The sequence below is a fragment of the Tiliqua scincoides genome, chromosome 3, assembly GCF_035046505.1.
Source record: "Tiliqua scincoides isolate rTilSci1 chromosome 3, rTilSci1.hap2, whole genome shotgun sequence".
NCBI lineage: Eukaryota > Metazoa > Chordata > Lepidosauria > Squamata > Scincidae > Tiliqua > Tiliqua scincoides.
This window is the reverse complement of record NC_089823.1, coordinates 63045334-63062632: the sequence shown is the minus strand read 5'-3', so window position 1 is coordinate 63062632 and position 17299 is coordinate 63045334. Positions and strand designations below refer to the sequence as shown.

Genomic DNA, 17299 nt, shown 5'->3' with positions numbered 1-17299 from the left:
TGTTCAGTTAAAGCAAGTGTCTTCCAGCCTACATATTTACTGAACGTTATCTACATCTTTATTTTCTGTTGAGTTTCCATGTCCTCCAAGCTTGCATTACTGATCTCTAGACCTGTTATGGTAGAGACTTGGGAAAGTATGCTTTTCTCTAAGTTATGTGAATCTGCTATTCTAAGTAGTGTTGGAGGATATTCAAGTTTGTGTTGGATCTGGGTGTTTTCCAACACAATGTTCTTGTTTATAAGGCCTGCTTGGCTTTTATAAAGCAGCAGCTTCTTTTTTCTATTATTGAGGCCTCAAGCTGTAACTCTCAGTGGGCCACATCCCAAGTAATTTCAAGGGCTTCCAGCAGCCACTGATTTGAGTGAGATCAGTGGAAAGTGTATGTCTTCAGCACAGAGTCTCCCACGGGATTTAGTTCACAGTACTCTAGTGCTGCAGCAGCATCACAGCACTTGCTGTATCTCTTGAAACTTCAGGAACCACAAAACCCAACCTCTTGGCAATTGATTAAAACCGTTTAGCAAATTTTAATGCAATTATGTGGGCTTAAGTCAAATACTACATTCCATGTTTTTCCCTCCTGGTGAGCCTTGGGAGAGCAGACAAACTTTACTCTGGCTACTTGGATTACATTTCTAATACTGGGGGAAATATGTTTGCTTAAATAAAAGACTGGCATTAATGTAGTCTGCAAAAACTATCCAATCCTGAGCTGCTTCCCTGCTCATAGTAGAAGGTGTAAAAGTTCCAGCAGCAGTAGCAGGTTACTTCTCCTTTCCTCTTTCTGCTGCTGGAACTCAAACCCCTCTGTGTCCCTGGTATGGCATCCACCATTGGTGCTATTGTGCTGGTGCTACCCCTAGTACCTGTCCATCAAAGAGAGTGGTATTGTGCTACTGCAATGTGATTTTTCAAAGTATTGAGGCTTCAAGGGCCTCTACCTCATTTACATAGCGTGGTAGTTTAGTGGCAGTAGTGCAACAGTGTTTATGCCACTGCATCTAAGGAGTCTGATAGACCTGAATGCAAGAGTAATGGATTCCTTTTATATTTATGAATTGCATCTGAAAAGAGCTGAAGATATTAACAGGGTTCCTGCCTGCTAATTGTTGTGTTGCTAGTGGAAGGTAAACACACTTTATCATTACTTCAGTTACTTCGCACACAGGGGCCAGCTGATGGGTAGCATTCTGGCTTGTTGCTGTCCCATCAGATGACCCTACGTGATTTCTGTTGGGGCGACTTTCTGCCGACAGAGTTGAGAATTGAGACCAGCCTTTCATGTGTGTGGGGAGCGGTGGCGGGGTGGTTTTAGAGCATGCTTGGTGGGCTTAGGAGGAGGCTCCCAGCCTCATAAGTACCTGTTCAATTAACGACCCTGTTGGTTAACAGCAGTCTTTGGGGAACATATACCCATCATTAACCTACCATTACCTGTATATAAGATGAACTCTACTGATTACTGGGCCAAAATATCATAAACCATGGCACTATACTACATGTTGGTCTGGCATACTGTATAGTGGATGTTTCCTGCACTTTATGCACTGCAGAGATTGGTTGGAGAGGGAGTGTGAGAAGTGGCAATATCGGACAAATCCTTTGTGCCTACATGTTACAGAAGCCTATGAAAATGAGATTGCAATTCAGCAGGACATACATGCCAAGCATGTGTAGCTGCTTTCTCTGTGTTGTACAGACTTCTCTGCATGTCATCATAGCTATTTGTATACTTAGGATTAGGGTTAATCTGTTTATGAGGGGAACTGAGGAATTCATAAGAAGTCACTAGGGGTATCTAGGAAATCAGATCCTGATTATGAAAGATGAGCAGGTAGGAACCTGTTTTGGGGAGAAGTGGAAGAAGCTTTTGTTAGAAAATGGTATTTGTGGGTTCCCCCCCCCCTAATTTTAGTCTTTGGTCCAGCCCAAGAGCACCAGAAAGCTTTCCACACTGGGTCTGAGAGACTATAGAACAGCTTGCATGCATGATTCTTCACCTTCTAAGCTGTCAGTGGGAACCAGCTGCAACAGCCCTTTACTGGATTTCAGCCATTCTGCGCAATAATTAGGGCCCTGCCTGGATGTAGTATTTGAAGATGCTGTTTTACATTACTGCAAAATAATTTGGTTTTTAAAGCTAACTTAGCATGCCAATCAGGTTTGAGTGGAATGGATATGTATGTTGCTTGAGTTATTATATACTGTACTCTCTTGTGTGAGTGTGTATAGTGTGAACCATATCTACTGATGCTAATTTTACTTTGTGTAATATATGTTTACTCCTTGGGGACTCAGAGTTGTGAAGGAGCCTTCAAAGAGCACAAATTTAGAGCCAATTCTCTTGAATATTTTTCATGCATCACAACTTGGATTGAAATAATCAGGCTTGCTGTTGTACTCATGGCGAAAGTTTGAATACTTTTTGTTATGAGTACAGATTGTTGGCGAGCCAGTGTTGAGTGGAGTGCTGAAAATAACAAAATGAATTGGTCCTTGTAAAATGAGCCTCTGGCCAAAATGGTCTCCTTTTATTGGAGTCACATAAGCAAATTGTGCTATGACTTCATTTTCCATCAAGATTACTAGGTGCAAATACTATGAAATTTAAGGCCAATTTAGGGTCTCCTGTTCAAAGAAGCCAAGAATGAAGCTGTTTCTTGTCACTTTTTTCAACATCAGAACAGGTATTTTGACAGAAAAGATGCCCCCAACCCCCGATTTGTGCTTGAAAGGAGCACTGCTAGGCATGTTTGTAGGGGGAAAAAAGGATCTTTATGTGTATTGAATAAGAGCCACAGCATGTGTGAGGGGGAAAAATGTCTTGGTGGCCAAATGGTGACAGCTTTGAGTTATTTAAGAATGATCTGGATTAGTCCCAGCCTTTCTGGTTCACTAGGATCTATAATATTTCACATCTGTTTCATGTTTGCAGTCACTAAGAAGCACAAACTGTATACCATCCCAGTATTAGACTTTGTCCGCTCCTATGATGAATTTAGCTTGTGTCTAAATAAACGTAGTTACTCCTGCATTCCAGATTTACAGATAAAGGTTGCAATGCTATGCACTCTTTTTTTGGGTGCAAGCTCCATCACACTGAGTATTTATTCCTGTGTAAACACAATTAAGATTAGGCTGTAAAGTCCAATAAATGTAAATATAAAAAAGCAGCAAACAGTCATTAAAACTAGCTAAACGTTTACCCTGTGATTGGGGAAAAATATAAATTTTATTTCTCAAATGTTTACCCCACCTTCCTGCAAAGCTTGAGCCAGTGTAGTAGTACTAAATCCAGCCCAATATACTTTAGTACTTTAAATAATTCCTGTCTTAAGGATTTCTTAAAACTATTTTTAATAACATGTGGCACTGTCTACTTCAAAATGAGGAGAGTTTGTCAATGACTTCTTCAGATTTGCTCATGTTGTAAAAATGCTAGTATGTTTGGAATATATTATGTATTTATTCATATCACAGAGGAATGATGTTCTGAAAGACAAATCTGCACACCCTTCCCCTTCGTCAAAGCATCATATGAAAGCTAGTTCAATATCTAATGATGGAGTTACTATTACTATAACCATAGGAATAGTGCCATCAACTAAATACTGGATAGAAGGGTATAAGAACATAAGAACAGCCACACTGGATCAGGCCATAGGCCCATCTAGTCCAGCTTCCTGTATCTCACAGCGGCCCACCAAATGCCCCAGGGCAGCATGGACTGCAGAAAGGGAGAGAAGTGTGCTTGGAGCCAGGGAGGAAAGGGAAGAAGGGTGCTGACCTCAGAAACTCAGGATGTCTAAGAGCATAGTCAGGCCTTGTGTGGAGTGAGAATTCACTGTTGATGGAACAGCCTATGTAGACTTACAGGGTGATTATAAAGTGACATTCAGCTTATTAGGTTAGAGTGAAGGCAAGGAATAAAGTCAAGTGCTACTGTGAGATAAGGAAAGAAGTTTATCATCTGTCTGCACAAGTAATCTGATCCCTTCAACTAAATCTTTCACTTTAGAAGGACACTGAGCACCATCTAGTGACTAAAATGCATATTTACATTTTGTAAATGTTATAGCCTAGCTTTATTAGGACAATTTTCAGTTTACTCCACCTGCCATCTACCTCCCTCCCTCCATTATATGGTATATTGGCTGAAAACCAAGTATATTTACTTATAAGTAAACACACTTGGAATTATTTACTTTAAAGCAGACAGATTTAAACTGTGTACCAGTATTTTTTTCAGATTTTGAAAATTAAAACTCAATTAGGATAATAGCTAGGTAGAGAAAAAACATTTTTGTGGTATCATAGCTAATATTCAAGTCTGTTAACCAAAGTTAAAAAAAAAACCGTTACTTTTCTATGGAAAATTGGGACCCAGAAAAATGACATTTGTTAATTTATTTTTAATTCTGGAAGGCAGAGAAGGTGTACCTGACATAATTCTCAAAAACACCTCTATAACATTTTACTTAATTTATGAATATAGAGAAAATATTGATACTTTTTACCCAGTATCAACCCAGTTAAATAGATCAGATAGTTTTAAAAAGATTTTTTTCTCTCCCCCCCCCAAACAGTGATTTAACTGCTTTTAATCAATATAACTTCATTATGCTGAGGTAGAACTTATATTACTACTACTGTAGTCAATGACAAGGCTTGTTGCCCTTGGTTGAATCCTGTTTCACAACTCCACACACATACTCCCCTTTGTTATTCCCTTTTTTTTGCGACATACTCCCCTTTGTTATTCCCCTAAACTAGAGGTTCTCAAACTGGGGTGTTATGATTACCCAGCCAAAGAAGGTCTGTCGCTGCCCCCTTAAGGGGTGGAGGCAATGGCAGCTGCAGCAATGGAACCTGCATGATTGCACTGCTGCCACGAAAAGAGCCATTTTAAAAACATATCTGGTGATTGCTCTGCCACCCCAGAGGGTGCAGGAAGCCCGCAGCCACCGCTGCGAGTCTCTCTGTGCCTCAGAACTGCACCCAAAAGCCATCATGACCCACTTCTGGTTTCATGATGGATTGCACACTGCTGCCACCAATCCTGCCCCACCCCCAGACCTGATCTGCCTCCCTTTCTGCCTTCCCACAACCCTCTCACACCTCCTGCGCTGGCCTGCCCTGGCCAGTACAAACTGATCCCATCTGGGCAGCATAAGGGCTGAATCCTTCACGAACTGGCATGTGGGACTCCGCGCCAGCACAGCCACCTCCTGAGTGTGTACAAACATGCCTTACAGCATGTTTGTGACACTTGGGAGCCAGCGCAGGCTCATAACACCCTCTGGATTGCACACTCAGTTGAGGTATACAATGTAAAATATGTAATCAAATGCACTGTCTAGTAGCTGACACTCTTTTACCCTCAGGTCCAAGATAATAGATGCTGACAACTGCGATAGCCAGTGGAGAAAATCTTTCTAAAACTTTCTTGGAAAGGATGGTGTTCTGTAATGTTAGAAATTCATTTATGTGAGCTTTGTTTATATAGGGACTGAATTAAATTTTATGTGCTTCTGATCCAGTCAAGAAGAAGAAGTCTTGTAGAAGTGTTTGGAGAAAACTTGATAAGAATATAATTATCCCTCAAGCTGAGGCGCACATTTAGTTTGAAAGATGTGTGTAAAAACCTCAGTGGAACGTCTTATCTATGTACTACTTCTATTTTGTAATGTTTTTAGAGTAGTAGAAGTAATTTAGTGAATGAGCACTCACTTGTAACCTGGCCAAGTATTATAAATGTGGTTTTATTAGTGTAAAATTAAATACCTCCCAATAAAATTGTCCAAAGCACTCAAGTTCCACTTTCGAAACAGACTTTAAAGAAAAATAAGGATCTTAGGAATTAAATGGTCCATAGGTGTCTCCATATCCCTTGGAAATCACTTGAATCTAACCATGCCTTTTACCTTGAGCAATCTGAGCCTTTGCTCAAAGTTAATTATCAATGGAATTTTGAAGGCGTAAATAATATAAGTGTACATTTCATTTTAAAATATTAGCACATTTACTATTTAAAACTTAAGGCATAACTTTTAATCTATTTCAGATTAAAAGCAATTGCATATTTAATTGTGGGGAAAAATAAAAAGGTCATATGGAGAGCTACATGAAGGCAAAGAACTCTGTTTAATGACTGAATCAAAAATTAAATTATAGTAGGTTAAAGTCATTTGTTTGCACTAAGATGGAATTAAGTTGGGATACAACCAATTAATTCTGCCAGGAATTGACATATAGGTTGGGATTGTAGCTAGAGTAACTCATCCCTCTTCAGTGATAACTTTTGGAGATACCAAGTGGGAATCTTTCTCTCTAGGGAAAGGGATCTTTTTCTCTAGGGGAAGGGATCAAAACACAGGTGCCCAGTCAACATCAATGGCTGCAATCAATGAAAATAAATCTAATAATCAACTGCTTGAGCATGGCATCTACAGCAGAGTCACTACTGGTATTTGTAGTGTATAGTCAATACTGGTGGTATTCGTGTTGAGACAGTTCTGAGCAATTTAACCATGAAGGGCCCAATCCTATCCAACTTTCCAGCACTAATGTAGCCATGCCAATGGGGCATGCTCTGCATCCTGCAGTGGAGGTGGGGAGGTAGTCACAGAGGCCTCCTCACAGTAAGGGAAGACTTGTTACCTTTCCTTTGGGGCTGCATTGCAGCTGCAGTTGCATGGGAAAGTTGGATAGGATTGGACCCAAAGTGTCTTGTGAAATTGTTGTAGTTGTCTGCAATCCAGTCCTCAGTTCCACATAGTTCTCCTATTGATTTCAGTGGGCCTTAACCATGCACAACTGTTTTGCTGGTTTGCATTATCGATGAATAAAAAATGTCAGTCTTTGGTGTCTAATACATATTGTTTGTGTAGAACAAGATCTAGTCAAGAACTTTGGATCAATTCTAGAAGTCAATATATAACATGAAACCTAATCCTGGGATACTTTATACAGCATCCATTTCTTTTTGAATGTATACTTCAGGCTTCATGTTAAAGAATATGTTTTATTTTTATTATTGCACTTGCATAAAAGGGAGTTATGCATTTGCTTTTAATGTACATTACAGAGTGAAAGGTCAATTGCCTTATGATACAGATATACCATAAGAGTGAAAAACAGCAGAGCCAGGTGGGCTGAGCAAGGCAGTGAAGAATCTGCCTAATAGAGAAAGTTTTAGTATGTTTCCAGGAGTCAGTTGAGTGTGATATACATTTTAAAAAGAGATTACATAATCTGTGTGGATGGTCCAGAAATAGCAAACAAATACACACGTGTCCCCCCTCTGTGTGCCGAGGGAGGGTTCAAAATGAAGACCTCAATGAACTAGTGTGTGTTTCTCAAGAATTTAGTAATTGTTTCTCATCTTTTGGCTTAATCTTGCTGTTCTGAAATTCTGATATTAAAATCAGAATATTAAAATCAGATTTCAGTGTACATAATGTAGATGGTCTAAAAAAGAAATGCATGGAGGTCAAAGACTATGGGTGCAATCCTAACCCCTTACATCAGTGCTTTCCAGCACTGACATAAGGGCAGTGCAGCTCCGAGGAGACCGCCTGGGAATACCGGGTGCTGTAGGCTTATACCATAGTCTTTAGAGGCTGAAGGTTGCCAGCCATTTCCTTACTTTGAGGAGGCCTCTGTGAGTGACACGCAACTGCAGGATGCAGCACATGTCCCATTGGCACTGCTATGCCAGTGCTGAAAAGCACTGACATAAGGGGTTAGGATTGCACCCTATGTAGCAGAGTCCCTTTCATATGTTTGGGACTCAGTGAATGTGCATGGGGGTAAGGAACAGGTCTCAGTGGACATCCCTCAGCCTGATCTCTGCACATTCATTTTGAAGTTCTGCACAGACCCTGCATGTTTGCAACATTATGTGCATAGGGCACCCCCATTCCAAGTTATATGGAGATAGCTGTATATATGCATAAGTGTATACATAGGGTCTTTGTGAAGGCTTTCGAACAGAATATGCCTAGGTCATGGTGAGGAGTGTCTCTGGGATCCCACTCCAGGCACTGGGAATCCCACTCCCAGCACACTCCTTTGTGCATTCACTGTACATCTGTAAGGGGACCAGGAGGGAAAGTCTAATTTAGTGGCAGTACATATGCTTTATATGCAAAAAGTCTGGGTTCTTTTCCCTGGCATTTCCAAATAAGGCTGGGAAAGATCCCTGCCTCACAGTCCAATTCATCGGTGCTGTAGTAACACTGTGACCACAGCACCAGTGCTGGGTGTTGCAAATGTGCCATGGCACATTTGTGTCAACCAGGCTGTAAACTGTGCCGGGGGAACCCTGCACTGCCCTGTTGACACCACAGTTGGAGCCCCCAGAGCTCAAGTAAACACTGAGCAGCACGGGGGCATGGGGAGGATGGCAGAGGAGGCGTTTCTTGGCAAGGGAGGGTGGAGGAGGGCAAAGGAAGGGCGAAATGGGAGGTGGGACCAGCCCAGGAGGGTCGTGGGACCACTGGAGGCCTTCTCCATTGAATCCTAACCTCTCTTCCAGGCTCGAAACCCTGACACATGGCTTCTTGAGCTTGCACCAGAGATTTAGCTGGCGCAGCTCCAAGAAACCTGTTTGCCATCCTGCCATCCTCCCCATACCTCCACGCTGCTCACACTGCTCAGTGCTCTGGGGGCTCCAACTGCAGTGTCAACAGGGCACTGCAGGCCCCCCTCTGGCACAGTTTACTCCCTGGTGGGGTTTTACTTGGTGTACGGGAAGGAATGTCCCTTTATTCCAAGGATACCTTCAGCCTGCTCAAATCCAGCACAGGATGCAGCAGTAGCTGTTTGGCGCCTGTGCCGGATATGATTGGGCTGTCGGTCTCTAGAGACTTTCTACACAACAGTCAGCGAGATGGACTGTCAGTCTGATTTAGTATAAGGCAGTTGCATATGTTCAAGGTCTTTCCACTTTGCCTCCTGAAAAATTCAGTTGCATACACTTTGATGAAAGGGATCCTTGTTCACAGATGTCATAGTTCTGAAAGTATACTGAATATTAGTAGTAGTAATATTTATATACTGCTTGTCAACAAGAGTGGTTCAAAAAGTGGTTTACATAGTAAATCAGTCAGTGGTCCCCTATCCCCAAAGGGCTCACAATTGAGACGTCAGCAACAGTCACTGGAAAAGACACCATCCTGGGGTGAAGATGGACAGTTGCTCTCCTCTTGCTAAAAATAAGAGGATGCCACTTTAAAAGGTGCCTCTTTGCCCAGTTAGCAAGGGTCTTATTAATTACGAGAGCTTTAAAGGAATTGGTCTAATGTTTTTGTCTGCCCGCCTAAAACAATGAATTAGGTGCAGAAGAATTTCTGTTTAAGTATAGAGATCCTTTTACTCAAAAACTTAAATAACTGTGAAGACATGTCAGGTAACTAAACTATAAATTGGACTGGGCATTCCAAGTTATATCTCTTGAGTTCAAAAAGTATCTGTTGATTCTGGTGAATGTCTCGGCTCAAATGCATTTTGAATTTTTTTTTTAATGAATTAGGGCCTGGTCCTATCCAGTTTTCCAGTGCTGGAGCAGCCGTGCCAATGGGGTATGTGCTGCATCCTGTGGTCGAGAGGCAGGCATAGAGGCCTCCTCAAGATAAGGAAATGTTTGTTCCCTTACCTCGAGGTTGCATTGCAGCTGCACAGGTGCTGGGAAGTTGGATAGGTTTGGGCCCTTAGTTTGCCTTGCTCATTGTTCAGAGATTAAAAGCATGGAAAATCAACAAACTCCAAGAAATACCATTGCTCCTGATGTTTCTGTTTTCATAATAAAAATGGTTAGTATAATGCACTTTGATTGTTCAACAGTTCTCTTGATTTTGATCACAAATCTGTGATATTGTAAATTTCTCTTCCTGGATTTATCTAAATTGAAGCCCAATCCTATGGGGTTTCTGAATCGCCAGAACATGTGTTCTGGCGGTGCAGTGTGCTCTATGGCTATTGCAAAATGTTGTGAGCCATCGAGCACAGCCTGGTAGCCACCACTGAACAGGACAGAACAAGGAGAGGAGTGGGGACTGAAAATAGAGTGGGGACTAAAGCTGGGATGTATTGAGGGCAGAAAGGGGCAGTTTGTTTGTTTGTTTGCTTGCTTGCTTGCTTGTTTGTTTGTTTGTTTGTTTGTTTGTATTCCGCCTTTCTCTCCAAAGGGCACCCAAGGCGGCTAACAATCAAGTTAAAATACAAGGAAACAAGGAAACAGATAAACATTAAAAATACAAAACACTTAAAAACAATTAAAACAAGATAAAATACATAGCAGCAGATTAAAAGCATACAGTAAAAGACATAATTTATAAATTTATAAAAACAGCCCTTATAGTGCCCCGGAGGCTTTCCTGAATAAAAAGGTCTTCAGGCCGCGCCGGAACGTTAATAATGAGGAAGCTGCTCTCAATTCAAAGGAGAGGGAATTCCATAGTGCAGGTGCCACCACCGAAAAGGCCCTGTTTCTGGCCACCATTCCCTTCACCACTCTCAATGACGGCACAACCAACAGGGCCCCTTCTGATGACCTTAGAGAAAGGACCGGATTATACGGAAGAAGGCAGTCTCTCAAATACGCTGGTCCCAAGCCATTTAGGGCTTTAAAGGTCATAACCAGCACCTTTGAATTCAGCCTGGAAACGAATGGGCAGCCAGTGCAGCTGCTTGGAGTAGCGGCGTGACAGAGTCAAACCGCCAACCCCCAGCAACTACCTGAGCTGCCGCATTCTGCACTAGTTGTAGCTTCCGGACCATCTTCAGGAGCAGCCCCACATAAAGCGCGTTACAATAATCTAATCTTGATGTCACTATGGCATGGACCACCGTGGCCAGATCTGCCTGAGACAGGTATGTCCTCTGCTGGCACACCAGCCGAAGCTGGGCAAAAGCACCCCTGGCCACAGTCGACACCTGGACATCCAGGAGGAGCTGCGAGTCCAGGAGAACCCCCAAGTTATTGGTGGCAGCAGCTGTGCTGATATCCTATTTCCCTTCCCAACCTCGATCCACCTACTCAGGTCTGCTCAGACTTGCACCAGCAAAATAGCTGGTGCAGGTTATAAGAACATAAGAACAGCCCCACTGGATCAGGCCATAGGCCCATCTAGTCCAGCTTCCTGTATCTCACAGCAGCCCACCAAATGCCCCAGGGAGCACACCAGATAACAAGAGACCTCATCCTGGTGCCCTCCCCTGCATCTGGCATTCTGACATAACCCATTTCTAAAATCAGGAGGTTGCGCACACACATCATGGCTTGTACCCCATAATGGATTTTTCCTCCAGAAACTTGTCCAATCCCCTTTTAAAGGCGTCTAGGCTAGACGCCAGCACCACATCCTGTGGCAAGGAGTTCCACAGACCGACCACACGCTGAGTAAAGAAATATTTTCTTTTGTCTGTCCTAACCCGCCCAACCCTCAATTTTAGTGGATGTCCCCTGGTTCTGGTATTATGTGAGAGTGTAAAGAGCATCTCCCTATCCACTCTGTCCATTCCCTGCATAATTTTGTATGTCTCAATCATGTCCCCCCTCAAGCGTCTCTTTTCTAGGCTGAAGAGACCCAAACGCCGTAGCCTTTCCTCATCAGGAAGGTGCCCCAGCCCCATAATCATCTTAGTCGCTCTCTTTTGCACCTTTTCCATTTCCACTATGTCTATTTTGAGATGCGGCGACCAGAACTGGACACAATACTCCAGGTGTGGCCTTACCATAGATTTGTACAACGGCATTATAATACTACCCGTTTTGTTCTCAATACCCTTCCTAATGATGCCAAGCATAGAATTGGCCTTCTTCACTGCCGCCGCACATTGGGTCGACACTTTCATCGACCTGTCAACCACCACCCCAAGATCTCTCTCCTGATCTGTCACAGACAGCTCAGAACCCATCAGCCTATATCTAAAGTTTTGATTTTTTGCCCCAATGTGCATGACTTTACACTTACTGACATTGAAGTGCATCTGCCATTTTGCTGCCCATTCTGCCAGTCTGGAGAGATCCTTCTGGAGCTCCTCACAATCACTTCTGGTCTTTACCACTCGGAAAAGTTTGGTGTCGTCTGCAAACTTAGCCACTTCACTGCTCAACCCTGTCTCCAGGTCATTTATGAAGAGGTTGAAAAGCACCGGTCCCAGGACAGATCCTTGGGGCACACCACTTTTCACCTCTCTCCATTGTGAAAATTGCCCATTGACACCCACTCTCTGCTTCCTGGCCTCCAACCAGTTCTCAATCCATGAGAGGACCTGTCCTCTAATTCCCTGACTGTGGAGTTTTTTCAGTAGCCTTTGGTGAGGGACCGTGTCAAATGCCTTCTGAAAGTCCAGATATATAATGCCCACGGGTTCTCCCAAATCCACATGCCTATTGACCTTTTCAAAGAATTCTATAAGGTTCGTGAGGCAAGACTTACCCTTACAGAAGCCATGCTGACTCTCCCTCAGCAAGGCCTGCTCGTCTATGTGTTTTGAGATCCTATCTTTGATGAGGCATTCCACCATCTTACCCGGTATGGATGTTAGGCTGACCGGCCTATAGTTTCCCGGGTCCCCCCTCTTTCCCTTTTTAAAAATAGGCGTGACATTTGCTATCCTCCAATCTTCTGGCACCGTGGCCGTTTTGAGGGACAAGTTGCATACCTTAGTCAAGAGATCTGCAACTTCATTCTTCAATTCTTTAATAACTCTTGGGTGGATGCCATCAGGGCCCGGTGACTTATTGATCTTTAATTTATCAATGAGGTCTGAAACATCTTCTCTTTTAACCTCTCTAACCAGGTCCTGCGTACTGCACAATATTAAATCCAGAGTCATCTGTCCTCTGGTGGGCTCCGTGACTAGGTGATCTAAGCCACAGTCATTTAGCATGTCAAGAAATCCGGTTTCCTTATCGTGACCAGAACACAAATTGACCCAGTCAATATGAGGATAATTGAAGTCCCCCATGATTACAACCCTGTCCCTCCTTGTCACCTCCCTGATCTGTTTCCTGATTTCAAGGTCCCCATCCGATTTCTGGTCTGGAGGACGATAGCACGCCCCCAGTATTACATCGCTGCACAAGCCTGGTAATTTAACCCACAGAGATTCTACGGTGGAGTCGGACCCACCTTCAATGTCTACTTTGCTGGATTCTATCCCTTCCTTAACATAAACGGCCACCCCACCTCCAACACGCCCCTGCCTGTCCCTCTTATAAAGTTTATAGCCCGGGATTGCGGTATCCCACTGATTCTCCGCATTCCACCAGGTTTCCGTTATGCCCACTATGTCAATATTTTCCCTTGTCACCAGACATTCTAGTTCTCCCACCTTTGCTCGTAGACTTCGGGCATTCGCATAAAAGCATTTATACACGGAATGCCCCAGGATGCGCTGCTTATTTGCTCCTTTGTCCCCGCATCCTCTCATTGTGCCAAACCGTCTATCACATCCCATCACCCTATCTTTCCCAATTTCTTCTCCTACTCTGCCTTTGTCTTGTTGTTCTCTAACTTCCCCATCCTCATCCCATAGGGATGAGGAGTCCCGAACCGGATGCCCCTCGGCTCCTGTTGGCCTTCCCCCAGGGATTAGTTTAAAAGCTGCTCTGCCACCTTTTTAATGTTATGCGCCAGCAGTCTGGTTCCATTCTGGTTCAAATCGAGCCCGTCCCTCTTGTACAGGCCCCACTTGTCCCAAAAAGTTCCCCAGTGCCTAACGAATCTAAACCCCTCCTCCCTACACCACCGTCTCATCCACGCATTGAGACCCCTGATCTCCGCCTGCCTAGCTGGCCCTGTGCGTGGAACAGGTAGCACTTCAGAGAATGCTACCTTTGAGGTCCTGGCTTTCAGCTTCCTGCCTAAAAGCCTAAATTTGGCCTCCAGGACCTCCCAGGTACACTTGCCCACGTCGTTGGTGCCGACATGCACCACAGCCGCTACCTCTCCCCCAGCACTGTCTACTAGCCTGTCTAGACGAGAAGTGATGTCCGCCACCTTCGCACCAGGCAGGCAAGTCACCATGCGGTCCTCACATCCGTCGCAAACCCCCCTCTCTATGTTTCTAATAATTGAATCCCCCACTACAAGAAGCCCCTGACCCCCCTCCCACCGAGGAGTTTCCCGAGTGCGCTTGGATACGGGCCCATCCCCTGGAGAAGGGGTCCCCCCTAGGGGATTGTTTCCCTCCTCTCCAGGATGACGTCCTCCAGTCCCGAGACTTCTCACCCGGGCAGCCGAGGAGCTGCACGCCTGAGGTTGGGACGAAGCCTGATCGTCCCCGGAAGTCTCCCCATGGTCCTCCTCTGCCTGCCTGCGCTTCTCCAGGTTGGCCACCAAGGCTTCAAGGAGCGGACGCGTTCCCTGAGACCCTGGAGCTCCTTGCACCGAGGACACACCCATGACTTATGCCCCAGAGGCATATAATCATACATGTGGCACTCGATGCAGAACACTGGATAGCCCCCTCCCTGCTGCTGGCTGCCTGACTGCATAGCTTTTTTGTTGTTGTTGTTTTATTTAGGGGTACTTTTATAAACCCTACACTGGTTAGCAGCCCTCTTCTCAAGGGAAGAGGAAGGGCAGTGTATGGGGCCCTGGCCTCCTCGGCCTGCTGCTGAACTCGCCCAGATGCTAAACTCTCGTGCCTTACCTGGCACTTAGTTCCCGAGGCACTGGGTTCCCAGAGGCCACACGCGTCTGCACAGAGCCTCACGCGATGGCAGGCCTAGCTTTATACTCCTGGCTGGCTCCTCCTCCCTCCTTCCTTCCTGATTGAAAGGGGGCTGGCCTTCCCAGGTGAGTTTACAAAAGCTCAGGAAGACAACAAGGCTGCTGATGGGCGTGACCTACTCTGCAGGCTCCTGAATGGGCTGCTTGGATTAGCCTAATGGGGCTCTTAATGGGTTGGGAATTGCCCCTTACTAGGTTCTTTCCCTCCTAGTTCTGTTTTCTTAGGCTGGACTGTTTTTGTAACCTCAAGCTAGTTTTTATTTGGGTTTGTTCTTATAGGCTTATAGGTTCTTGTAGCAGATTCTACAGGTTCTTATAGGCTTGCCCTAGTTCTGACTCCTATGGAGGAGTAAGGCAATTTATATGCACAAATGCATCATTTTTTTACTTACCATTGCACTCTATGTTATCTTAAAACATGGCCTTTTTTCCACTTGCAGAACATTTGCCATGCAAACCAAATATTATTAGATATTTAACTGTCATAATAATCTTGCTATCACAAAGCAGCATTTTGAACTCAGCCAAAAAGCTACCAAGATGGAAAATTATTTTAGTTTCAGAATAATGGGAAACAAAAGAAAGCAAACAAAATTTATCCCCTTACCTCAGGGCAGCATTGTGGCCTCATTGACAGTGGACGTTGTGCAAGATTGGCTGCTTAATTGTTTGCGTTCTTTTGTTTTACTCTGTTTAGGACCCAGTCCTATCCAACTTTCCAGTAAAACTTTTTGCTATCTACAATACACAGTTTTTGCATCAGTTAATGTCTCAATGGGAATCATTATTTTCCTAACAAAATAATTCAGTTACCGCCACTGAAATTGTGGGACTTTCTTTGTGAGAGCTGCTTCCATTGTGATACAGATGCACACGTAATGTGCTGACACGGTGCCCAGTATTCAAACATTCAGGCTCACTGAGTCAGAACAGCGTATGAAAATGAGGTGACAGAGGAGGATCCAATATTGTACTATATCTTCTACCTCTGGATGGGCAGTGTGATGACACGTGGCATACAGGGCACAGCAGCACTTTTAATTCAGCCAACCGTATCAGAATAAAATTGGGTTGTCAAACTACACTGTTACACCATTCATAAATTCTGTATGCAAGTACCGTTTTCCCAGTGTAAAACTGTCTGCCCTTCAGTTGCATACCCCCCCTCCCTTTTGGATGTCCTACACTGAACCTTGCTTTATTGCTAATACGCATATTAAAATAGATTTGGAAGGATATATACAACATATACTAGATATTAAGTCAATGGAAAGATTCACTGTTCTAGGCACACTGCCTTCAACTGATGTCAGTGAGTTTGCCCCAAACCTAATTTTGGCCCTAAATCTGTAATTCTCTGGGGAACCCCATATCAAATTTGGCCCAGGCCATGCGACATCTGCATCCTGCTGCAGTGTGGCATGCCATATTTACTGCACATCATATCACACCTGCCGACACTGTCATAGCCAATTGACATTTTAAAAAAATCTTGTAGCTGCGTATCGTCAAGAAAAACAACATTGTTTTAGGACCTCTTATCTCTTAGTTCCCAAATATCCTGTTTCTTCAAACTGCAGTAGCCAGGACCAATAGAAACCTCTTCCTGCCACTGGCTGACTTCATTTCCCAGAGTTAGCACAATCTCATCCGCTCTAAATAACTTCATCAAAACTTCTTTCTGGTCAGCGTGAAGCAATAATTATTATTGACAATTATTAGTGATCAATAAGCTAGATCACATTATGGCGAGCACTATTAAGGTAAGAAAGGGAATACCTTTTTATTAGACTTTTTTTTGGAGAAATAATATTCTTTGATTTCCTTTCTAAACAGCAGCAAGGTAGAATTGGGCAACACCCCCACAGCCACAATAGAGGACAAGAAGATTTCCTTTGTACTGCCTAGTAAATTTCCTTTTTCCTACTCCCTGTCCACAAGGCTTAAAAACTTGAAACTCAGAAAAAAAAATTGGTTTTTTTTTCAAATTCTCTGTTCAGTGCTGTGGATTATTCTTGAGGGAAGACCTTCTGAATTTTCTTGTTGGCATCATTTTAAACAAATTTGGTTATGTCTGTGAATTAGACTGCGGACTGCTGCAAGGGGAAAGAAGTAATTATTGAAAATTTAAAAAAATTGGAGTATTTGAAACTTTCCCTTATTTATAGAGGTACAGACGTACGTAAACATAAATGAAGAGACACCAGCTCTCATTTATTGTCATGCAGATATTGTTGGTTTGATTTTACAGGTATTTTATCTAGCTTTCAAGAACTTTACTATCTGCTTCTTACTAATGAGGGTAGTAACTCTGATTCTGTTTTGGGATATTTTTCTTTGAATATGTGTGTAATAAAAAATCTCACTAGTTTGTAATTGCACTTCCTCAGTACTATTCTTTGCTGCTTTAAAAAATAACTGTAAAGTGAGAGTTTTGCTAGCCTTGGCATATTTTGTTTATAAATAAATGGTTTGTGCTTGTGTAGTATATATTTTAGTACTTTATAGTTACAGATATGGCAGTAATCATGATTAATTGCTGAAGAAAA

General features: G+C 43.4%; 1 protein-coding gene across 3 annotated transcripts in view; it reads left to right on the top strand.

Moving 5' to 3' along the window:
- ERG (ETS transcription factor ERG) overlaps positions 1-17299 on the top strand; it is a 104570-nt gene that overhangs the window by 27558 nt on the left and 59713 nt on the right. The window contains exon 1 of one of the 3 annotated variants that reach the window (XM_066620720.1): positions 16397-16513. The exons of the other annotated variants lie outside the window; for them this stretch is intronic. Coding sequence (XP_066476817.1) covers positions 16496-16513 — 18 coding nt within the window. The 5' untranslated portion in view covers positions 16397-16495. Of the gene's footprint in view, positions 1-16396; positions 16514-17299 lie in introns of those variants that run through there. 3 annotated transcript variants of the gene reach the window in all.